Consider the following 20,269-nt stretch of genomic DNA (forward strand, 5'->3'; position numbering starts at 1 on the left):
ACCTACAAATTCATTTTCTTTTTCTTTCCTAATTATTTATTTAACTGGTTCATTCAAACCACGTTCTTTTTTCTTTTCTTTTTTATTATTGACAGAATGAAAGAAGGAGAATGAGAAAGCACGTTCCTTCCTCCGCGGGTCACGGACTCTTTCTACCCGGCCAATCTGTTACGGATCGTTCTCTCGCTTCGTTCAATTTCTTCGCCTCCCGTCAGATGGCGACTTTCGTTTTTACGGTGGCCGATGGAGAACGGATGTGCGAGAGTCGTGCGCGTTCCTGACGTGCAGTCGATCCGAGAACTCGAAACCTGTCGCGAACGCAAGCCGACCTTTGACTCCGCTTTCCATGAACTTTCGTGATTCGCACAGTGACGAAGAGCTCGTGACAGGTCCTGTTGACAACACAGCACTGGACCGTTCTCGCTTTCATCCCACCTGTAAGTGTTGCCTTTGTGTTTCAAATACCGTCTCTCCCGGCACTTCCCTCGGCACTTCCGTTTTTTCGAATTTCACGCGCAATCCGCTCCAACTCTCGATTCCTCTCTTGCGCGAGAGTAAGTGAAAAATAGAAAACGAAATAAAACGCAAGATTTTTGACAGGTTTACGGTTCTATGGTATCGCGACGAAAGTGACAGCTCGTGTCTCGTTTATCGTTATATCGTTTTACAGAATTCCGCGCGGCGAGCATGAATTAAAGAAGACGGCGACCGCGGTGTGAATAATCGCGGCGATCGTAACGCGTTATTGCCGTGATACACTTTTTTCCTTCTTTATTCCTCGTTTAACGTGTCACACTGATACGCGCGATCAAAGGTGCGAGTTTCTGCTCGCGATGCGCTTTGAAAAGAAAACGCATTTGCATTTACGATCTCTTTTGCGAAACGTTACATCGCGCGCTCGGATAATATTATGCAACCCAGTCGGGAAAATTCCTACGCTTCTACACACGCTATTGTCTATCCTTGCTTCGTACGATATTCCTCGTGGAAAACGAAATTCACGACTTGCCGTTTCTCTGATTTTCAAACTTGCGAAACTAACAGCCGGTTCTCTCCGTGAAACTCTTCTCGCCTCGTTTCGTGCAGAAAATTAACAGACTATTAACGTTTCTGTTAACCTTGTCGCGAGAGATCTCTGTTAGATAAGGAAGGCATCTAAACGACGATAGTACGAATTAATTCTGATATCTCAATGGTACAAATCGTTGAATCAACTCGTACCGCTTCCACAGAATGATTTATAATCTCGCCTTTTCTCGTCTGGTATCATTTTTCGCAGAATGCAGTATAACAGAACGCAACAAAGTGTTTTCGCCAAAGGGCACGTCACGCAGTTTCGTGCGTGGAACCTGTTACGCAACTCGGCAATCGAGATGGTGAATTACATAATAATGATTATAAACGAATCTTATAATCATGCTAATGCGGATTGTTCAATGACACTGCTCTCGTTGCAGTTTCTCCCCACGTTTCTCCCGCGACTATGTATGAGAAACAATTTTCTCTCAACCGAGTGGCGAACAGACAACTGCCCCACGACTATACTCGCAAATGGCCATCTGACGTTCATCTCGGCCCGGCTCTATCCTAATCGCACGATGATCGTGAGATTCTTACGCTTCGTACGTAATCTTCTTTCATAATTACGTGGCCTCTGATAATTGCGTTATTACACGCCAGAAATTTAGCTTTGCAAACATTACCCGCCGAGAAATTGGCAAATTACTGTTGTCATTATGCGAACGTGAAGATTATCGCGTGAGGGGCCACCAGTTTAACGATACTGCTGTCCCAGTGATATCAGGCGGGTCAGCGAGGAGAACCGTCGTTTTTAATGATCCCCGATTAGAACAGGTTTCTAGATCAAGGACCGTAATCCACTCCGTACACCCGGGGATTAGAAACGTTAATTAAATGTCGCAAAGCGGGTCGTTTCGGTAAATCGCGCGATGGAATCGCGGCAACCGAGGAAATCGATCCGTGCGAACCGGCCGAACGTCGATTTCTCTTCCCATGTTCCTCTTCCCGGAACAATCGTCGTCGCTGGATGCTTTTCGCCGCTCCACTGTTATCGTCCGCTTTCTTCCGCGTCGCGTGGGAAATTTCATCTCGTTTGAATCGCCCGCTCGAAACCTTTCCCTTTTCATCGTTCGCGAATTCACACAACTCGACGAATTTAAACGCAAAGTTTGAAAACATTGAAAACGAAAAGTTGAACGTGGGAACGTGTGCCCCTTCTTTACGTTACGAGCGAGGGAGAAGCATCACGTTTACACACGGTAATCCTACGTTCGAGAAGCCAATCACGTATAGATCGCGGAGGATTAAGGGCTGTGAAACGACGATGGCGCCTGCACGATTATACGCGGCCCTTTGTTCGATCCTCCGTTATGTCACGTGGGAGGACGAGCGCGTACGAGGCCGCATATCGTGCCACGATTAACCAGCATATTGCGATATAAATTAGGAATTATGAGCACTCTGTCCTTTTTGGCCCCTGTGATTTTCTCCAACAATTCTTTCGTTTTTCATTAAATATCACTTAATAAAAATTTCATCCAAGTCGGTAAACATACCAATTGCAAACTGAGAGACATTTCCATACAATGACAGATACCTAAAAGACAACAGAATTATTCGCAAACAAGGGAACGTGTACGACAATTTGCAAGATTTGGGAAAGGCGGTCGACATCAGAAAAAATTTCACCGCAGAAAATGCGTACGTTACGAGGAAACACAACGCCGCTGGTCGTCGTTCCTTTCCTCGGTTACGTCACGTGGGAAGTGAGCCGCGTAGGACGCGTTAATGCGCGGCCGTCGCGTCGTCGATGGCCCGTATCATATGAAGCGAGGAAGAGCGGCGAAAAAGGGAAAGAGAGACGAAGAATCGTGCCGCGTTAACTCTTACGGTTTAAGCACCGTCCACACCACTGGCCGCGTCGACGAGGCGACGAGGAGCGGGGAGGATCATAGATGATGGCAAATTGTCCGCAATTGGCAGGAAGTCGTGGCAAGGGGGACCGTTTTTACGCCCCCTCGCACTCTCTTCGCCGTTCATTAGCCGCGGTGTGTGTTTGCGGTTCTCCATTTCGCTCGTACGAATTGATTTCAAGTACGAGATTAATCGTAAACGGATTCTTCGACAATTCGTTGTCGAATTCTCGTCATCGGGCGGTGATTTGCGCAATGACGACGACGATTTGTTGCTGTGTTGACGAGCATGAACTATGCATGATCTCAGATCGGTGACGTTACGTTGTTCGTCAGGTTTGTATTTTTAACGATGCTGCCGATTGCTCGCTTATTAATCGTGGATGCGACAGTTAGGAGACACCAAGGACCAAGCAATAGAAAATGATTAATGTCGCGACAGTTTGGTAGTCAGACAGCGTGTCGCGCGTTTCCATCACTTCGAGACCCTTCATTTGCTTGTGTACCATCAACCGTCCGAGTAACTACTGTTTTAAACCGTCAATTTTTCAATATATATATATATATATCGCAGACTCGCATCTCGCTCGTCGTTCTCAAACGATACGCGTCGTTCTACGATACGCGATTCGTCAGATTTATATTTTTACTCATGCTGTCAAACGTATAATGTCAAGCACACATGCAAGGGACAAAGAAACCCAACAAAGGAAATTTCAGGAAATTTCTCTAACTTTTTTTCTGTTTGTTTAAAAACGAGCCAGGTTATCCATTATTTCGGATGCAGAATACGAAAAGTATGGCATATTTAACGCCAGGAGAAGCCGTTTGTTTAACGAGCACCATTCGCAACAAGTGATATTACACGAAGCAACGTGTTCGCTGGCGCGATAAGGTGAATCAATATTATCCCATACCGACAACGACATTCAAATCGATGCGCAAGGAGTGGGGATTTTTTTCGTCAAAGCGATATAAAAGATGGAAACGATCGCAACCGCGCTTGTCAAGAGATAACAAGAGAACAAATCGAATCGACGAGTCCGTAAATTTACTACATCCTGGCCGTGAACATAAATGAACATAAATCGCGCGTTTCTTCTTCGAGCTTCGAGGAATGCACACTTTTTGGCCGCGTTACTCGCATTAGAAATCGGTGAACCGTGGTAAACTAATGTCGCACTCGACCGTTCGAGATAAGCAATGTCACGGTCCCCTTTCTTCTCGCGGCTATTCAACAGGCGTCTCACCTGTGCAAAGTAACGTACGATCAGTCGGAAGCGTTCAGGCGAGAAATTCGCCTCGCAACGTTTGCAGATAAATGCGGCGTTTCTTCTGTCAGATTAGAGAGTTCGATAAATCGTTCTCGCAGTTTCCCAATAGGTATTTGCGTGCGCTTTGCGCGATTGGACAGAAATGGCGGGTGAATCGGTAAGATCGGTCGGTTAACGATTATTGGCAGGAGAGATTGGCGGGTTCTTATTATGCGATTAATTGGAACAAAGCATCGAGAGGAGAATCGCGGAGCGGATCTTTTATTCATCGGCCGAAGACGCGCGCAGCTCGATACATTATTTACGCACGTGCGATGAGCGATCTTTAATGCATGAAAAACCGCGCGTCGAACACACCGCCGATTGTTCCCCGAGATCGCGATCGTGAAATCTTTTCTCTATACTGTCTTCTCGCGTCGCTCCATAAATTCTCATGTAAAGATGAAAATCGAACGACGAGCACGCTTGATTCATTTCTCAAAATCGACACGTTCAATATTGCGATCGGCAGTAATGGAATAGTCGATCAATTCTAAACTCTCACGTTTCTAAAATTTGCAATTACGCTATTTTTTCTAAAATATCTTCCAACTTCAGATTTCACGAAAGAGTCAATGTTATCAGATACAACGTGTTAATTAATCCGAGTAGCCGCGGGTAATTTCTACGTCGTTCGATTATTCGGAAACACCAGTCACGTATCGCGTGACGGAAACCACGGGGAGAGGAAAAACACGGTGGCAGATTTCCGACGACCTTGCGTCTCGGTCGCCACTCAGCAAGCGTTCACAGGAAAGTGACGTCTCCGCGCGAGTAAACCTTTCGATAGGTGTTGCCTCCACTCCTCGCCACGCGAGTGGACCCACGCGATCGTGATTGGGATTGCGTTTAGGTGAGAGGCCTCGGTTGTCGGCAGGGTGTCCCGTTAGGGGACCTAGAAGGCCCAGAAGGGGCCACAGCCAATCGTATCAACCTGGTTCCGAACACACCGGAACGGATCCTCGTCCGACGAGGATCGCCTGTCAGCCGGTCAGGCTGATCAGTCGACCGGTACGAGGTTTTCTCAACTGGCTCGCGCGTAATTTTCGATTCGTCTGAAATTAGTCGAGGCCGGCGGTGCAGAAAGTTTGAAAGTTGTTCTTGCGTCGCAAGGATGAAAGCCGAGGGAGGACTGACGTCGAAAGTTGACTGTAAGTTTGCACTCGACGGTGAAGATTCTTTTCTTCTGTCGAAAACCACCATTAAACCATTAGAAATTATAAATCTAGTTGTAACGACAATTCCATATCTCAATAAATGTAATTGAAGAATCGGGACGTTAACAAAAAATCGTTTCCACCCGTTGAATATTACAACGAGTGCGTTATTCAAAACGTGAAAACGCGTGCTCTTTCATTAAAGTAAATACTCGATGATCGGTAATGAAAGGGTCAATTCATCGCGCGACGTTCTAAGTAAAATAGGAACGTTCGCTATCAGACTCTTCGCAACAAATACTGTAATCGTGAATCTTTAGTTTCCCTCTTCTTCCTTCCCTTCTTGCTCTTCGTACCCGTTTCCTTGGCGATTAACGTGTTTCCCAACGATACGATAACCGCCTTTTTCATTTAACTCGGCAGTACACACGTCTGAAATGTATGTAAGTATCTTCACGTGGATCTCAAGTAAAAAGTAACATTTCTTGACAGTATTGAATATACTAATGCCTATTCTATATTCCTTTATTAAAATAACAATAAGTAGATATAAACATCTAAATCAAGCGTGTCCCTTACAGCGTTGTATAACTAAAATTGGAATAATTGAACAAGAATTTCATTATTCGTATAATTTTAATCGTAAATAATCATACCATTTTCTAAATTTGGTGTTAGAGTGACTAATTACGAATAATTTTCAAGAGAAATATATATTTTTTATTTTAGACGGTTGACACATTTGCTACTTCATTCTCAGTTCATATCAATATATTGCCAGCAATATAGTTTATCCAAGAGTCTTTATTAGACTTTCGTAAACTCCACTTGCCTAAAGAAAATATTCAGGACTTCACAAACATGTGCTGTTCACTATATCCCTTTTGGAGAAATGTTTATATTTGAGAACAGATTTTTTTCTGCACGATGCACACACAAACAAAAAAAAAAAAAAAAAAAAAAAAATAAGAAGAACAATTTTAGTCAAGTATTTCGAAAATACTCTTCGTATTACCACCTGTATCAAACCAAATATTGATGATCTGATATCTAAAAAACAATCTCGACGTTCTTACTAAAAATTTTTTCAATCAACATAAAATATATTTTTCTAATCAATACATTGTTTCACTATAAGAGTTGTTACTCTGTGCGGCTCTCAATAAATTTTTGTTGACCAATTAGTCCCAGATATAAAAAGTTGGACACCCATAATCTAGGCATGTACGAATATTAATCCTATCCCCGAGAATCCAAGAAAAAGTATTTAATCGAACAAATCATAATCCAGTAATCAGTTAGTCCGCTGGATTCCCACGTGTGTGTTTCCTGATCATTATCGAGCGTGTTTCCCAATCGAAAAACCCGCTGGATCGTGGTCCACAGCGAGAGTAAACAGCGAAAGTTGCCGCAACGTTGTTAACGAAACCGGCGAATACGAATGGTTAACGAGGCGATCGGTGTGCGTGCGCCAATTAAAATTCGCGGCGTGCCGGTCCACCACGTGCATCGGCGTGTTTGCGATTCAGAATCCAGGTGGAACAGGTGGCAGCGATGGTAAAAATCGGTTGGTCTCGGCTGCTCTCGAGTGAGAATTATCGCATTCCTCGTGTTTCTAGGAAACACTGCCAATCCAACGGAAACGCGAGGATCTTGCGTGGGATTTTGCCATGGGCCGCACAGGATACACGTGCATCAGGCACGTTTTCTGCTCCCTCAACGTTCTCATTTGGGTACGTAACGCTTCTTATCTTTATCAATTTATCAACTAGAGGCAATTAGCACGTAGGTGTGCACGTGCACTGTCCTTCTTCCTTTTTTTTTTTTTTTTTTCTCAAATGAAACTTTGATCGCTCGTAGTTCCTTCGATTTGAAGATCCATCGACGAGAAAGTAACAGAATAATTTTGGTAAACTTTTTCTTCCATTTCGCATAATTTTGTCGAAATCAAAACAAAAGAAGTTGGTAAAAGAGAGAAATTTAACAAATTTATGCAACTAATATTCTTCCCGGGGAGCTAACGAATAAACAGCATTATTATATATATTTATTTATTTATTTATTTATTTACACGATATTCGAACATTTTCGCGAGATATTTACTGTATTTGACGGTTTATGACAGAAAATTTAATGGACGATACTCGTCAGAAAGGTCAGAAAATTTATATCCCCCTCCGACTCTCTCAATACAAGATGATCAAAATGCCATTAATCTTCGCTTGATCGTCGTCATCGCGATTTATACGCGTACGTATATATATTTACGGAAATATAATTATCGCATGCAACGTCCGGTCCCATTCGTTTCGTCATCGACCATAAAAGCCTCTTTCTCTCTTTTTCTCTCTTTCTCTCTTCCTTGCATGGTTAAAAATAAATATTGTTCGACTATACCGCTGACGAGGCGGCACACGAATCGAAAAACAACGCGGTTCGAACGTGACCGTAAGCGTGTCACGTTCGCGGGCCGAGAAACACGATCGACAAAGTTAATTTCCATGGTTGTTCGTGCCGATACTGTGCGACGCGAGGCAGAGAGCCACGAGGAGGCAGAAACGAGGAGGATCTTGGCCCACGCATGCGATTAAATCGATGCGCATTGTCATTCTCGCTGCATTCCGCTGCCCAGTACTGTCTCTCCTCTCGAATTTATTGTGCCACTTGAGAGATCGCCCGTCCTCGCCGCGCGCCACTCTTAAATAGGACGTTGAACCGTGCTCTATGAGCTATGAACTTACTTACGGTACCCGAGGAGACAGACGCTCGCAGACGCTCGTTTAACCGGCCTTCTCCTCTCAGCCGGGCAGATCTTTCAACAGGTGCACACCGGTCGTTACACGGTTCGCCATTGTCATCGTCGTGCATTTTGATTTGCGATACGCTCTGTCTTCGTACCTTACATTCTCTGGGTATAAAGTAAATCCTCCGTGTCGATTGTAAAATATTGTCTTTGGAGAAGACATCTGGAGTTTCGCGTTTCTGGAGAATACCGGTAGAGATCCTTTTATAGAAATCTCACTTACTGTGCGAGACAAGTCGATTGTAACATTCGGATCTTGCAACTGAAAATCAATAATTACGATTCAATCGAGCAATGTTCCCACATTTTTAGCAATTAACGCTAAAACTACTAATTGATGCATGAAATTTCCATCAGAGACGTTAAAGCAAAACAGAAGATCTTTATGATACAAGCTTTAAACTACGCAAGCTTTCATTTTCATGTATCTTGCGAAGAGTCATTCAAGCCTCTAAAAATACATTTATAAAATATCTGACGAAATTCTTCAAATGACATCTCAATGAGATCAAAATAAAAAATCCATAACCTGCCAAATGCAAGCTATACTTCAGGTGGGAATTCTTCACTCATTCTCATTTCCAATTCCGTCGTGAAACACGGAAATACAATTTTCCACGTTACGTGGTCCTCATTACGTGTCTTGTGCCCTTAATTGCGCAAACTCGAACGGCCGCGTTGAAATTGCGTCTGCAATTTCGCGCGGGCACGCAGTCGGGTTGCTAATCAGTCGGCCGGGGTTTGTGCACGTTGTGCCGTTTCATCCGCGAGAGAGAGAGAGAGAGAGAGAGAGAGATGCGGATCTTTAACGGTACTCGTTTCGCGGACGACGTAAATCGAGCGGCGTTTAATCGTTTCGATCGTACGGTCCATTCGTTCCTCGCGGCCACCGATGCTGCTCGCCGATAAATCGCCGCACAGATCGGCCGATATCCGTCTCGATCCTAAGCAACCACGCTCGAATTACTTCATTCGAACTAGTTTAACTGGATTGGATAACGCGGCCCCGTCGTTACCACGTTGATGCTAATTTACGCCGGTTCGATGTATCGCCGCGAGGGTCAATATTCCGCTAGAAGTGCCTCTATTTCGCTAGATTACCCGTCTTATCAACGCTTCTGACCTTACTTGCTACTTCCCCCCTTCGTGAGTGTGACAGTGCTCCCCACTTTCGAAATTATTTGCACCAGTGTCTCGAGTGTTCGACGCTGCAAGGCTCAAAGATTGAGTTCTTGTTATCACTAATTGCAAATTCAATTTTTTTCAAAGTTTTAAGATTTCCGAAGGTTAAGGCTCTTATGAAATCTTAAAGCTTTGTAGGGGACACGACCCAGGCAGTAATATAATGAATATGTCGTTCCTCAACGACGTGTACCGTCAAGGCCATGAGGTAATTGTCAAAAAAAATTCTCATGGCCCAGTTAAGCAATAAACTTCCAGATCTTTCGACCTAGAAAAGATACAAAGGGAGTCGGGGGTATATAAGGCCCGACTCCAATGCACAGATTATCATAGCTAACAATCATAAAAAAAAAAAGCTAACAATCAAATAACCAGCTAACAAAGCACAGATTATCATTAGTTCTTGGACACCGTAGTGCCTGTGCGCACCTCTTACGGCTCCACTCGCAACTATTATTTTATTTACAATTAGTGTTTGGACGACAGTTCGTTATTGTACAACCATGTAAATAGCCTGGTTGAAAGACATTAAAAGTTTCGATATAAGACATTAAAAGTTTCGAAATTCTTAAGGTTCCAAGGCTCGAATCTTCGAGTTAAACGCTAGAACCACCGAAATGGTCAAAATGGTCAATTTACGATTTTTGTTAGGAATTCTGTTAAATGTAAAACAGCGTATTCAAGTGATTTTTCGTAAAATATATAAATAAAAGATTGCGTATTCTAAAGTTATTCTATTTCTTCTTTTTTTTATTTTCATTTTGCCTCTAGTGGAAATTTTGTATTTGAATTTCACGTTGGTTGTTCTAGCGTTAAGAGCATCGAGGACTTGAGATTTTACAGTTCAAAGTCCAAACTCAGAGAAGACTTTAGTCTTTATGGTAGCTGTAGCTTTCGAATACTCGGGACTCATTTTCAAACACAGTCCTCTTTGTCATCCTTCCTTATTCCGTGCCATATATTTTTTACAGAATAAATTACCTGCAATCATTCTTCTAAATATTTGTCGGAATTTCTCAATTTTCCAATTTTTGTAATGATACTTCGTCGACTATGCTACGTGACACTGCTGCTCTACAACAGACATTAGTGGAACCGCGTAAAATGATAGTTGAACGCAGCGTTCGAAGGAATACAATCTCGATCGCGCGAGATAATCGAAGTATTATAGTAATGGGGCAGACCGTGAAAGTCTGAAAGCGCAGAGAACGTACATATGTACGTCCGATTCAGGGCAATATTAATTTCGGGCCGCGTGGCAATAAAGCTGTCGCACGATTCATTCGAACAATACTAGCAGATATAATGGGTTGGAGGTTTGTAGATGGCCAGCTGAAATTGAAGCAGTTGAACAAAGGAACGGTAGAAATCGTAAATGACGGTAGGTCTCTCTCTCTCTCTCTCTGAGGTAGAACGACGAATGGCTTTAATCTTGCTCGGAGGACAGTACAGAGAGTACAAATTACTAAACCGCAACAATCTCCGGAAGGAAAAGGTCAATATACCTTCTAATCTCGCTGTCACCGATACGTCTGCGTACACTTCACCCAGAAACTCTGTTTCACCTGACCGAGAACGACAATTTCCCCTTTGAAACCCATAACCGCGAGTCGGCCACCGGGCACAAGGAAGAAAGTACGTACGAAGTACACGTAAATCGAGCTGCAAATGCGTTTCAAATGCTGTTCGCAATATCCCGCGACGAAAAGAAACTAGTCTAGTCACGTTAGAATTTCATTAACGTTACAGTACAAGAGGAAAGTGCTTTCTCGCGGACGACCTATTTTTTGTTTCTTTTTTCCACGTAAAAATAGCTTAACCTAACCGAGAAACTAATCTTAGGTTTAGGCTAGCTTCTTTTTTCCATGTATTATTAACCCCTTGAGCGTTTTGTTTTATTTTGAGAATGTGCACTGGTATGCTTAATTATTTCTAGACGAAAACAAAGTAAATGCACTTGCTGCAAGATTGAGTTAAAGTATGACAAAGTGACAAAATTTTTTGATGTTTCTTTGAAAAATTTTTAATTTTGTTTTTTTTTTGTTTTGTTTTGTTGCCTTGAAATATTCTAAAATATTACTAAAATTATACATAAAATTATACATAAAATTACAAATTACAAATATAAGTAATTTTTTGTCTAAATTTCACAATAAATAGCAAAAGCAAATTTTTTTCTACATGACATTAAATAAAAAGTTCCATCTTTTCGTGACATAAATGCTTAAGGGATTAATCTGAATAATCGAGACACTAACCAAGCGTGAACGTCCGCTGGGTTCATCCGTCGATTCTCTGCCTCTGCAATTCGTAATTTCCGATCGATTTCCAATTTCAAGAGCGGCAATCCAAAATTACTTTGGGCAGAATCGAAGGTTGCGCAGAGAGCAGTTGCGGATCGAACGACCACGCACAGCTGGAACCTCCGTTCGACCTCGTGATTTAAGAGCTTTCGCAACAATCTGCAACGCTCATACGGAAGCGACGATCATATTGCCTGGACGATCGTGCATCGAATCGCCAAGGAGAGACCGTCTTTCTGTTCGCGATATCGTTCTAACCGTCTCTGTTTTTTCGCTGGCTTTCATTCTTCCTAAGAAAATTAGTTGTAAAGAAATTTGGTAGTACGTAGAATCCACGTGGAAGGAAAGACATAAAACAGAGACAAAGGATCCTCGGATCTTCTAGGAACTTTGTGGTCCTTGGAACCACAATAAGGTTGCGACCCGAGGATTATAAACGACTCTCGAAAATAAAAACGTGAATTGAATTCGACGCGAGTGCTTCGACGAGTCGAACTTTTTGTAACACACACACACACATATATATAAATATATAAAATTATAAAATAACATATATATATGTATAAAATTATAAAATAACATTTATATATATATATATATATAAAATTATAAAATAACATTTATATATATATGTAAAATTATAAAATAACATATATATATTATTATAAAATAATATGTATGTCTATATATATATATATATATTATTTTACAAAGGTCCAAGGATCTTTTGTGTCTGTTTTATGTTTCTTCTTTAATGTGAATTTTATTGTACTACCAACTTATTTTACCTTTCGAATAGACATCGGTTTTATAATTCTTCATACAATCTACATGTACAATCTATAGTAAATTGTAAAATGACAATTTTCACCAATTTGTCCTCGTAGTCCTCGATTTGATTTCGACGCTGATTTTCAATTCGCGTGAAATCGACGTGGAAAAATACGCCTCACGGCCAAGCGCATTCAGGCCAGACTTTCTGACTCGTTCAATCGTTATTTTACAGTTATGCGCTTGCGGAATTTTGGGTGCAGGCCTCTGGCTACGATTGGCTTACTCCGGATACACGACCTTGGTGCCGCACTACAGTTTCGCGTCAGCTGACTCGTTGCTGCTGGCCGCCGGATGCGTGACCTTCGTCATCGCCTTCTTCGGCTGCTGCGGTGCATGGTTTCAATCGAGATGCATGTTGATCACGGTTCGTAGTCTCACGTTCCCTGTCCACCTTCCTCTTGGTATTAGCTTTTCGTCGATATCCGTTTACCTAACCTCGTCTCTCTTTCCAGTACTTTTTCTTGGTGATACTAATGTTCCTCGGTGAGTTTATGCTGGGCACCCTGGCCTTCATCTTTAGAGAACATTTAGCCAAGAGCCTGAAGGACGAGCTTCTGTTCGGCATTGAGAAACATTACAACGTGACCAGGGAACCTGGAACGCTTCCTGCTATATGGGACCACATACACACAGAGGTGAGAACAGCCAAATGTCATTCTAGTCGGTTCAGCTAGATTTTTTATCAAGATTCAGTCTTCGAATTAAACTTTAGTCCTTCAATGTTCAAATCAAAGCCACTACTAGCTGTTATAAAAATCAGTCTATTTTGAATTAAAATTTTTGAACTTGCAACACGACTAGAGAAATTTAACACAAATGCTCTAGGTGTTCTAGCTCCGGAATTTACAAAAAAATTGAACTCGATTTCTAAGCAGAATTAATCTTTCTAATGACTCTCGATTTCAGATTGAACATAAATTACGTCCTCTTTCGCAAATATGACGTAACATTGTTTCTTTTACATTTACATTTCCTTCATGTTGTTGTATTGCGTTGCTTTGTCTTTTATTGTCATCATTCTCTCGCGTGTCCCTTTCTTCTCAATGAATTTTCTCTTACTAAATAAACAAATCAAATTACGTGAAATGAACAAATTTCAAAATCGACGATTTTCAGTTCCATTGCTGCGGCGTGCGAGATTACACCGACTGGTTCCGGATCAACGCGTGGCCGACGGAGGATCGAGTGCCGGACTCCTGCTGCATACAGAGGGAACGGTACTGCGGTCGTCTCGACCTTGAGGAACGGAACAAGGAGCTCTGGTACCAGGAAGGCTGCGCCACGGCCATTCAAATGTGGCTAGTCACCAGGCTTCACGTGGTAGGCACCGTTGGCCTCGTCGTCGCCTTCCTCCAGCTGTTCGGACAAGTGGCCAGCATGATCTTGTTCTGCACCGTCAGGCACAAGAGGTCATCCCACACGTACAAGAGCTACGACACTACGAACACCTAGAATTTCAGATGGATCTTAGACGAGACCAGTGTCTAAGGTCCATCGAAACAACTCAACTTCAACTATAATCAATATCACGCGTCAAATCACGTCTGCGACAATCACGATCTTCTTCACATCCTCCCTCCCCCCTCCCCCGAGAACTTTCGCGAAGAAGATTTCGATTGTTGCACTCGCGCGCGCGCTGGATCCCTCCAAATTTTCTTTTCCTCGTGTGCACACTCGATTCTGTCCCCAGACGAGAACGACTCCTGTTTTTCTATCGTAGAGCTCGAGTAGGTAGATTCCCCAGTGATCACCGCCGAATCTATCGCCGCCACTATCGCACGTACGCGAGTGTGCGTGAACCTTCTGCTTTATCGGCGAACGAGATAGTGGGACGAGACGATTAACGAGCACCACGCTTCAGAGACGCACGAGACGACCGATTACTCTAATGGCTCGTTCAATTCGAGACGAACGCGAACCCTTCCTCCGTTTTTTTCGCCGACCAGTTCGACAAACACCTCGAACACAACGGGACACCAAGTTTCCAACTCGTAGGAATAAGGACGAATCAAAAGGACTAGAGTGGAGTACATTGTCGCGAGATCGTTTTGATCGATTGTCGATTAGACTAGACACGCGACAGAGAAACTTTGTATATCGTAGATTATTGCGATTACGTTTTATGTTACCTTGCATGCGAATCAGTTTTATTTACTAGAGGCAAGACACGTTGTAGGCACGCACGCCGAGTATACCAAAATATCGCCGTTTCGTCGTAACCAGGGGCTTTGCCCGACGATTTCTCGTCGATACTTTGTTTCTTCGGTATAACGTCCCCGGTTGCGCGAACGCGGGCACAACTATTGTATTTTTTTTATCGCGTTAAGATCGAACCGATCGCACGCCCGCGGAACACCTGCAGTTTCCAAGATTTTATTACCTTTCGCTTAGCTTTAAAATCCACGGGCGTGTCGATCGGCACGTATGTATACGTTTTCATCGTGATTATTTTGATCGTGTACAACGCCGTGTCAATTGTAGTTGGTAATTTAGCAGCACTCGAGAGTCTATTATTCAAGTTTATTCAAGTGCCGTGATTTCCAGTGCAGCTTGCTATTTTGCGTTGCATCACGCTGTAGGATGTTCGTTACGTGTATCGTTCGAGTAATAAACAATGTATTTATGCGACAATGTGTTTTCTCCAGATGCTTATCCACGACTCTTCTCCCTCACGCTCGGTGCAACGTGATTTCCTCGCCTGGTCGATCATCGAATGATGGCTGGCAGTCGCCATAGAATGTATAAAACAAACAGACGAATTTGTCAAAATGTTTTAGTAGGCGAGATTCCTTTGGTCGTTCACGAAGATACTAATTCGCTTAAATGTCTGCAGTCGGTGTGTCTTCTTCGATCGATCAGCGAGAAAATCATTTTATTTGTTCATGAAACGATACAGTGAGAAAGACGAACAGTTTATTCGAACAACGCACAACAATTGAAACATCGAGTAAAACAGTCTTACGTGAATTATGGTATTTACATTATTCCAACCCGACGAGACGAGCTCCCACCTTATTCAGCACGTCCGTGATTCCTTGGCTTGTCTTTTTCACAGTCTTGCGTGGAAACTGGAAACAACGATCACTGTATTATCATCGAGGAAGAGATTGATTTTCTTTAATTTACGTAGGTTAGATACTCTGATCCTTTGATCAGAGCGCTGCTTGAGAAAGACTCGACAAACTCAAATGACATTATAAATTCCATTTCTCGCGCCTAATGTAATTAGAGTGAAAAGCGTAACTGTACCAATGATAATGAATAATTGTCGATGACTTAAACTGATATAACTTTGTATTTTCTTCGAAGATGACTTTATGTTATGTAAGAGATGGAACAGTGAGGATACTGTTTTCTCAGAAGATTGTAAAAATTGTAAAAATTGTAAAAATTCACGTGTTACGTCAAAAAAAAATTATTTTCTCTGATTGAGTTTAAAAAATTTTAAAGTTTAAGAGTTTAAAGATTAAAGATTGAAACTTTTGCAACGAGCTCTTGAAATTCACTGCACGATTTTTTTTTTTTTTATTCTTTGCCATTTTATTGAACTTGGGATATTAAAATCAGATAATGAAATGTTAAGATTTCTTGAATATTGAAAACGATGAAGAAAACAATTTTTAAGGGTTCAATCTTCAAAACGAAAGTTAAGTTAATCTGATTACGTCTGAAATAAAATTTTTAATGTTTCTACAAGTTTGAATATTCGCAATTTCACAAGAAAACGAACTCACTTGTTTGCATCATTCGCTACACGATCATCTTCACAGACGAGCTATATATCAGTTTAAATTATCGACGACTTTTTCGTTCAGTTGCGCTCTCAAGTTGTCAAAGATGCTTATCCTTCTAATTTCACGTCAGAAATTAGAAGCCAGAGGCTTCGACTCAACCACAGGAATCCTAACTTTTCTAAACTGTCGAAGAGTTCGATATCCAATTCATACGTGAATGTATATGTACGTACGTCAACGACAGCGTTCAGAAAGTTGCTAAATGTCTCGAATCCATTCACCAGAGTCCGACCGATCCCGATGAACTTGTCACCGGAGTTTCCGTACTTCTCTTCTTCCTTCACGCCATCGACCAACGGCGTCGGGCTCAGGATAGATTCCAAAATACTCGCGACAGGCTTGGAAATTGGTTTCTCCAAGAAACTCTGCGCCGTTTCGTTCTCCAATCTGACAGTTTCGCGCGAGTTTGGCCGAATGTTCGTCACTGGCGGATACTGGGTCGTTTCGAAAGATATCGGTTCATAGTTCAAGGCCACCGACTTTTGCACCTCTACCGCGGCCACGTTGTTCTCCGTCTCACTGGCCAGAGCCTGCGTTTCACCAGAACAAGGGTATGAAAGTCTAGTGTGTCTATCATTCGAACGTTTCTATTGCCATTTCTCAATCGCCGAGTTTAATGACAGCGTGTAAATGAACGTTAGGTGAATATATACAGGGTGTCCCGGCTTTTTCCCGCCAAACTGCGAGAGTTTATTCCAGGGGCCAAGAGAAGAAGAAAAAAATGTTCTATGAAGTTTGCGAATTAACGCTTTGTTAAGGAGATATAAACAAATAATAATAAATAGTTACTGACTATTTTTAAAGTCTCATTTCAAAATGATGTTCACCTGCTTGACATCGATGAGAAACTGAATTCTTTTGCTCTATGCAGTGTCTCGGTATCTTGTTGCATTTCAATAACTGCATTTTTAATACGCTGCACTAGATCTTCGTATGAAGTCAATTCGAAGTCGAGTAAATCTTTTGTTTCAAAGTACCCCCATAGGTAAATTTATAATATTCATCGTATAGTTTTCGTAATTACAAGGATATCGGATAGATCTGTGTTTATCAACGCTCATTTCCAATTATGAAACTAGGCTCGTGCAAAGGAAAGGAATGATTGAAATATTGAAACTCGTTTCTGTTTTTGATTATATCTCTGTAACAAAGCGTTAATTCGCAAACTTTGTATAAAGTACGCAGTTTGGCGGCGGAAACCCGTGACACCCTGTATAATCCTATAATATAGTAACGCATCTCGTTTAGATAATCGGCGATCCTACCGCGAGATTCAGCTTCGAATTCAAATCAGGTCGATTCGTTGCTCGTTGTTTGAGCAACGATGCATTAATTAAGAAAACACAACCTTGTGACAAATGACGAAATCCTGTTGAGAGGTGGATCGATTTATTCGTCGCGTGTCTCTCGTTTCACTTTCACTTTTCTGCCACGATGGGTTTCTTTTTTAGGAATCGGACGAAATGGAGAGAATGGAAGGGAAGATGGACATCTTTTGGGGATGAAACTTTCGCAGAGGAAGTGACAGAGATGAAATAGTTTGAATTACGACAGTGGAAGATTAATCAGTGAAATTTGAAGATCAATGGATGAAGTTTGAAGTCTCGAAGGAAGACGACAGAAGAATTAGACTGATGAGAGAGAAAAAAATTGGAGGTAAGCGATAGTGAAGTCAGTGGCGCCAATTACCTGCGCCTGATTGGCTATGATGTTTCTGGCCAACGTGACGGAATTCACGAATCTCCCTGTGCCGATTCTTACCGCGTCCGTGACACGGCCTAACAACTCCTATAAAAATCGAAAAACAATTTTCCAATACCAGTCCACCTTTTCATACCGAACCTAGTGATCCTTGATCTTCTTTTTCACGAGTGTCCCCGTTAGAACTGCGTGCCAATATCACAGCAATTGCCATAAGTTAATAAACTATGGGAGCGTAACAAACAAGCGAAAATGAGAAAGAAATGTGTGAATTTTTAACGAAACATTGAAACATGACAATCTTCATTTTCGCTTGTACACAGGATACGTGACTTGATCATCTTGAATATCTCAAAAATTGTTTCCTCTTGTATCTCCAAAAGATACGAAAGAAATTTTGTCGACAAAAACTATTTAGCGCGGAGAGAACGATAGTAATGATGAAAAAGTATCGATCTAACGTCCAAAAATCAATACAATTAAATTTTAATTTAGTCGATATAATTAAATTTGAATTTTATAAAATTTATGCACGAAAGACATGGACAGAACAAACACAAAAATAATGCCCTCCTCGTTTTTCACACAGCAGATCTTACAGAACTAATATTTTCTAAGCTAATAGTTTCTTGACTTAGGTACATACGTAAATTAACATTTTTTTTTTATAATGAATGCCGAGCTGCATCGACTAACGGGGCAAAAGAGTATACCATTCCATTAAAAAGACAAAGTTGAGGTCACCTACGAAAACCGTGTATCAAACAATTTTTATCAGCAAAACATTTTCATATCTTTAAAGAAGACAACGGAGATATTGAAAGCTGATCACGTCCTCTGTGTGTATCGCATTATGCTTCTACATTTGAAATTTAATTTTAAAATTTAATTTTGAAAATTAGAGATTTAGAGGCTCACCTGGCCTGGCGCGTAATTGAACGTGGCAGCGACATTTTTCGTGCTGGGATCTCCAGTGTTCAATGTGAATCTGGTTGGTTGCTCCGCAGGTATTCCGATGGTGGAGTCAAAGCGACAAACGACCATCAAAATGCAGAATCTCAACATTCTTCGTTCACCAACGATCCTCCGCATCGTTACACCGCAAAGAAAAATTTCCTCCTCCTTCTTAAACGAGATTTATTGACGATGTCAGTGAAGCGTACGCACGCCACGATTTTTCCTCCCAGTTTTTTATTAAAAAAAAAAAAAAAGAAAAATCGTTGTACCGTGTACGAAACGAGATCAGGATGAGAATTTATCGGGCAAGGTGTTGTTCGTCGTATTGCAGTCACTCGCCGACTAAGATATTTCGCCGCGTTCCGGTACGAAGCTGGCATGCTCTCTTACGACACGCACTTACATACTTTCTCTTTCGGTTTCTTTCACGGTGTGAACACAAGACGCGCGAACAGCTGTCTGACTCGTGTGAGATGCTTCTTCGAAAGCTCGTTTGTTTAGTTGTCAAAGGAAAAGCTTTTCGAGTCTACTTTATCAAATAAATTAGAATTAGATAAAATTTCTTCTTGCAATTGATACATAAGAGCAAGAGTCAGAAATAAAGGTTTTACGAGAAGGATTTCAACAGTTGAAATTTGTTTGTTACCTACGTTGAGAATGTCAATCCAAAAAATGTAAAGAAAATTTTCCAGAAAATTAAAAATTACAGGTTAAAAGAATTAAACGTTTTGACAAACGACGTGACAGTTGTACGTAACCGAACATTCTGTTTCTTTTTAGTGCCAATAATCGTTATTGACGAGGGAAGGTTTTATTCCGTTCGTTAAAATATGAGTTAACGATAACGGAAATTTATTTCGCTTGCTTATAATAGTTATCGACGACGGAAAGTCCAGTCCGGTTGTTCGATAAATAATGTAAAATACAAAGTAACGTAATAATTTACATTAGACTAAAACAATCCTCTACCGCATCGAGAAATTTTGAAAGCCGTAGAGTTATTCTACCGATGTAAATTAACCAACCGAAATAAATTTCCTTCACTGATAACCGTTATGACAGATCCAATCGTCGAAAAAATTGTTCGAATTGTTATAACCGTTGTTTGTAGTCAAAAAATATTTCAGCCGAAGAAATAATTGTCGTCCTATGATTTCTTTTTCATTCCTGTTGCAACAATTACCATTTCTGATTTTCCATTAATAGTGTCATCGTAATGAAATTGAAATCAAACGGGACTAAGAATAATTGAACACGATAGGAAGATTTGTAACTGAAAACAAGGGGAGAAC

General features: G+C 41.5%; 2 protein-coding genes across 5 annotated transcripts; one reads left to right on the forward strand and one right to left on the reverse strand.

The window, feature by feature from the left end:
* Nucleotides 1-62: 62 nt before the first annotated feature.
* On the forward strand, nucleotides 63-15,153 carry LOC122538135 (tetraspanin-9). 2 transcript variants are annotated; one of them, XM_043671944.1, is made up of 5 exons: nucleotides 63-437; nucleotides 7,023-7,136; nucleotides 12,698-12,889; nucleotides 12,978-13,160; nucleotides 13,642-15,153. In XM_043671944.1, exons 2-5 carry the CDS (start codon nucleotides 7,074-7,076, stop codon nucleotides 13,975-13,977), a joined length of 774 nt encoding a protein of 257 aa, XP_043527879.1. In that variant the 5' UTR covers nucleotides 63-437; nucleotides 7,023-7,073; the 3' UTR covers nucleotides 13,978-15,153. The 2 variants fall into 2 exon arrangements, with proteins under 2 accessions (XP_043527879.1, XP_043527880.1); XM_043671945.1 differs by lacking the exon at nucleotides 63-437 and adding an exon at nucleotides 5,098-5,397.
* A 268-nt stretch (nucleotides 15,154-15,421) lies between these two features.
* On the reverse strand, nucleotides 15,422-19,495 carry LOC122538134. 3 transcript variants are annotated; one of them, XM_043671942.1, is made up of 5 exons: nucleotides 19,247-19,495; nucleotides 18,939-19,142; nucleotides 18,009-18,107; nucleotides 16,493-16,849; nucleotides 15,422-15,593 (listed from the first exon to the last, which is right to left on the reverse strand). In XM_043671942.1, the coding sequence occupies exons 1-5, from the start codon at nucleotides 19,355-19,357 to the stop codon at nucleotides 15,507-15,509; spliced, it is 858 nt and encodes a 285-aa protein (XP_043527877.1). In that variant the 5' UTR covers nucleotides 19,358-19,495; the 3' UTR covers nucleotides 15,422-15,506. The 3 variants fall into 3 exon arrangements, with proteins under 3 accessions (XP_043527877.1, XP_043527876.1, XP_043527878.1); XM_043671941.1 differs by having other exon boundaries at nucleotides 18,939-19,145; nucleotides 19,247-19,481; XM_043671943.1 differs by lacking the exon at nucleotides 18,009-18,107 and having other exon boundaries at nucleotides 18,939-19,145; nucleotides 19,247-19,452.
* Nucleotides 19,496-20,269: the final 774 nt, after the last annotated feature.

Source organism: Frieseomelitta varia, unplaced genomic scaffold, assembly GCF_011392965.1.
Source record: "Frieseomelitta varia isolate USP_RPSP 00005682 unplaced genomic scaffold, Fvar_1.2 scaffold_961, whole genome shotgun sequence".
Classification (NCBI taxonomy): Eukaryota; Metazoa; Arthropoda; class Insecta; order Hymenoptera; family Apidae; genus Frieseomelitta; species Frieseomelitta varia.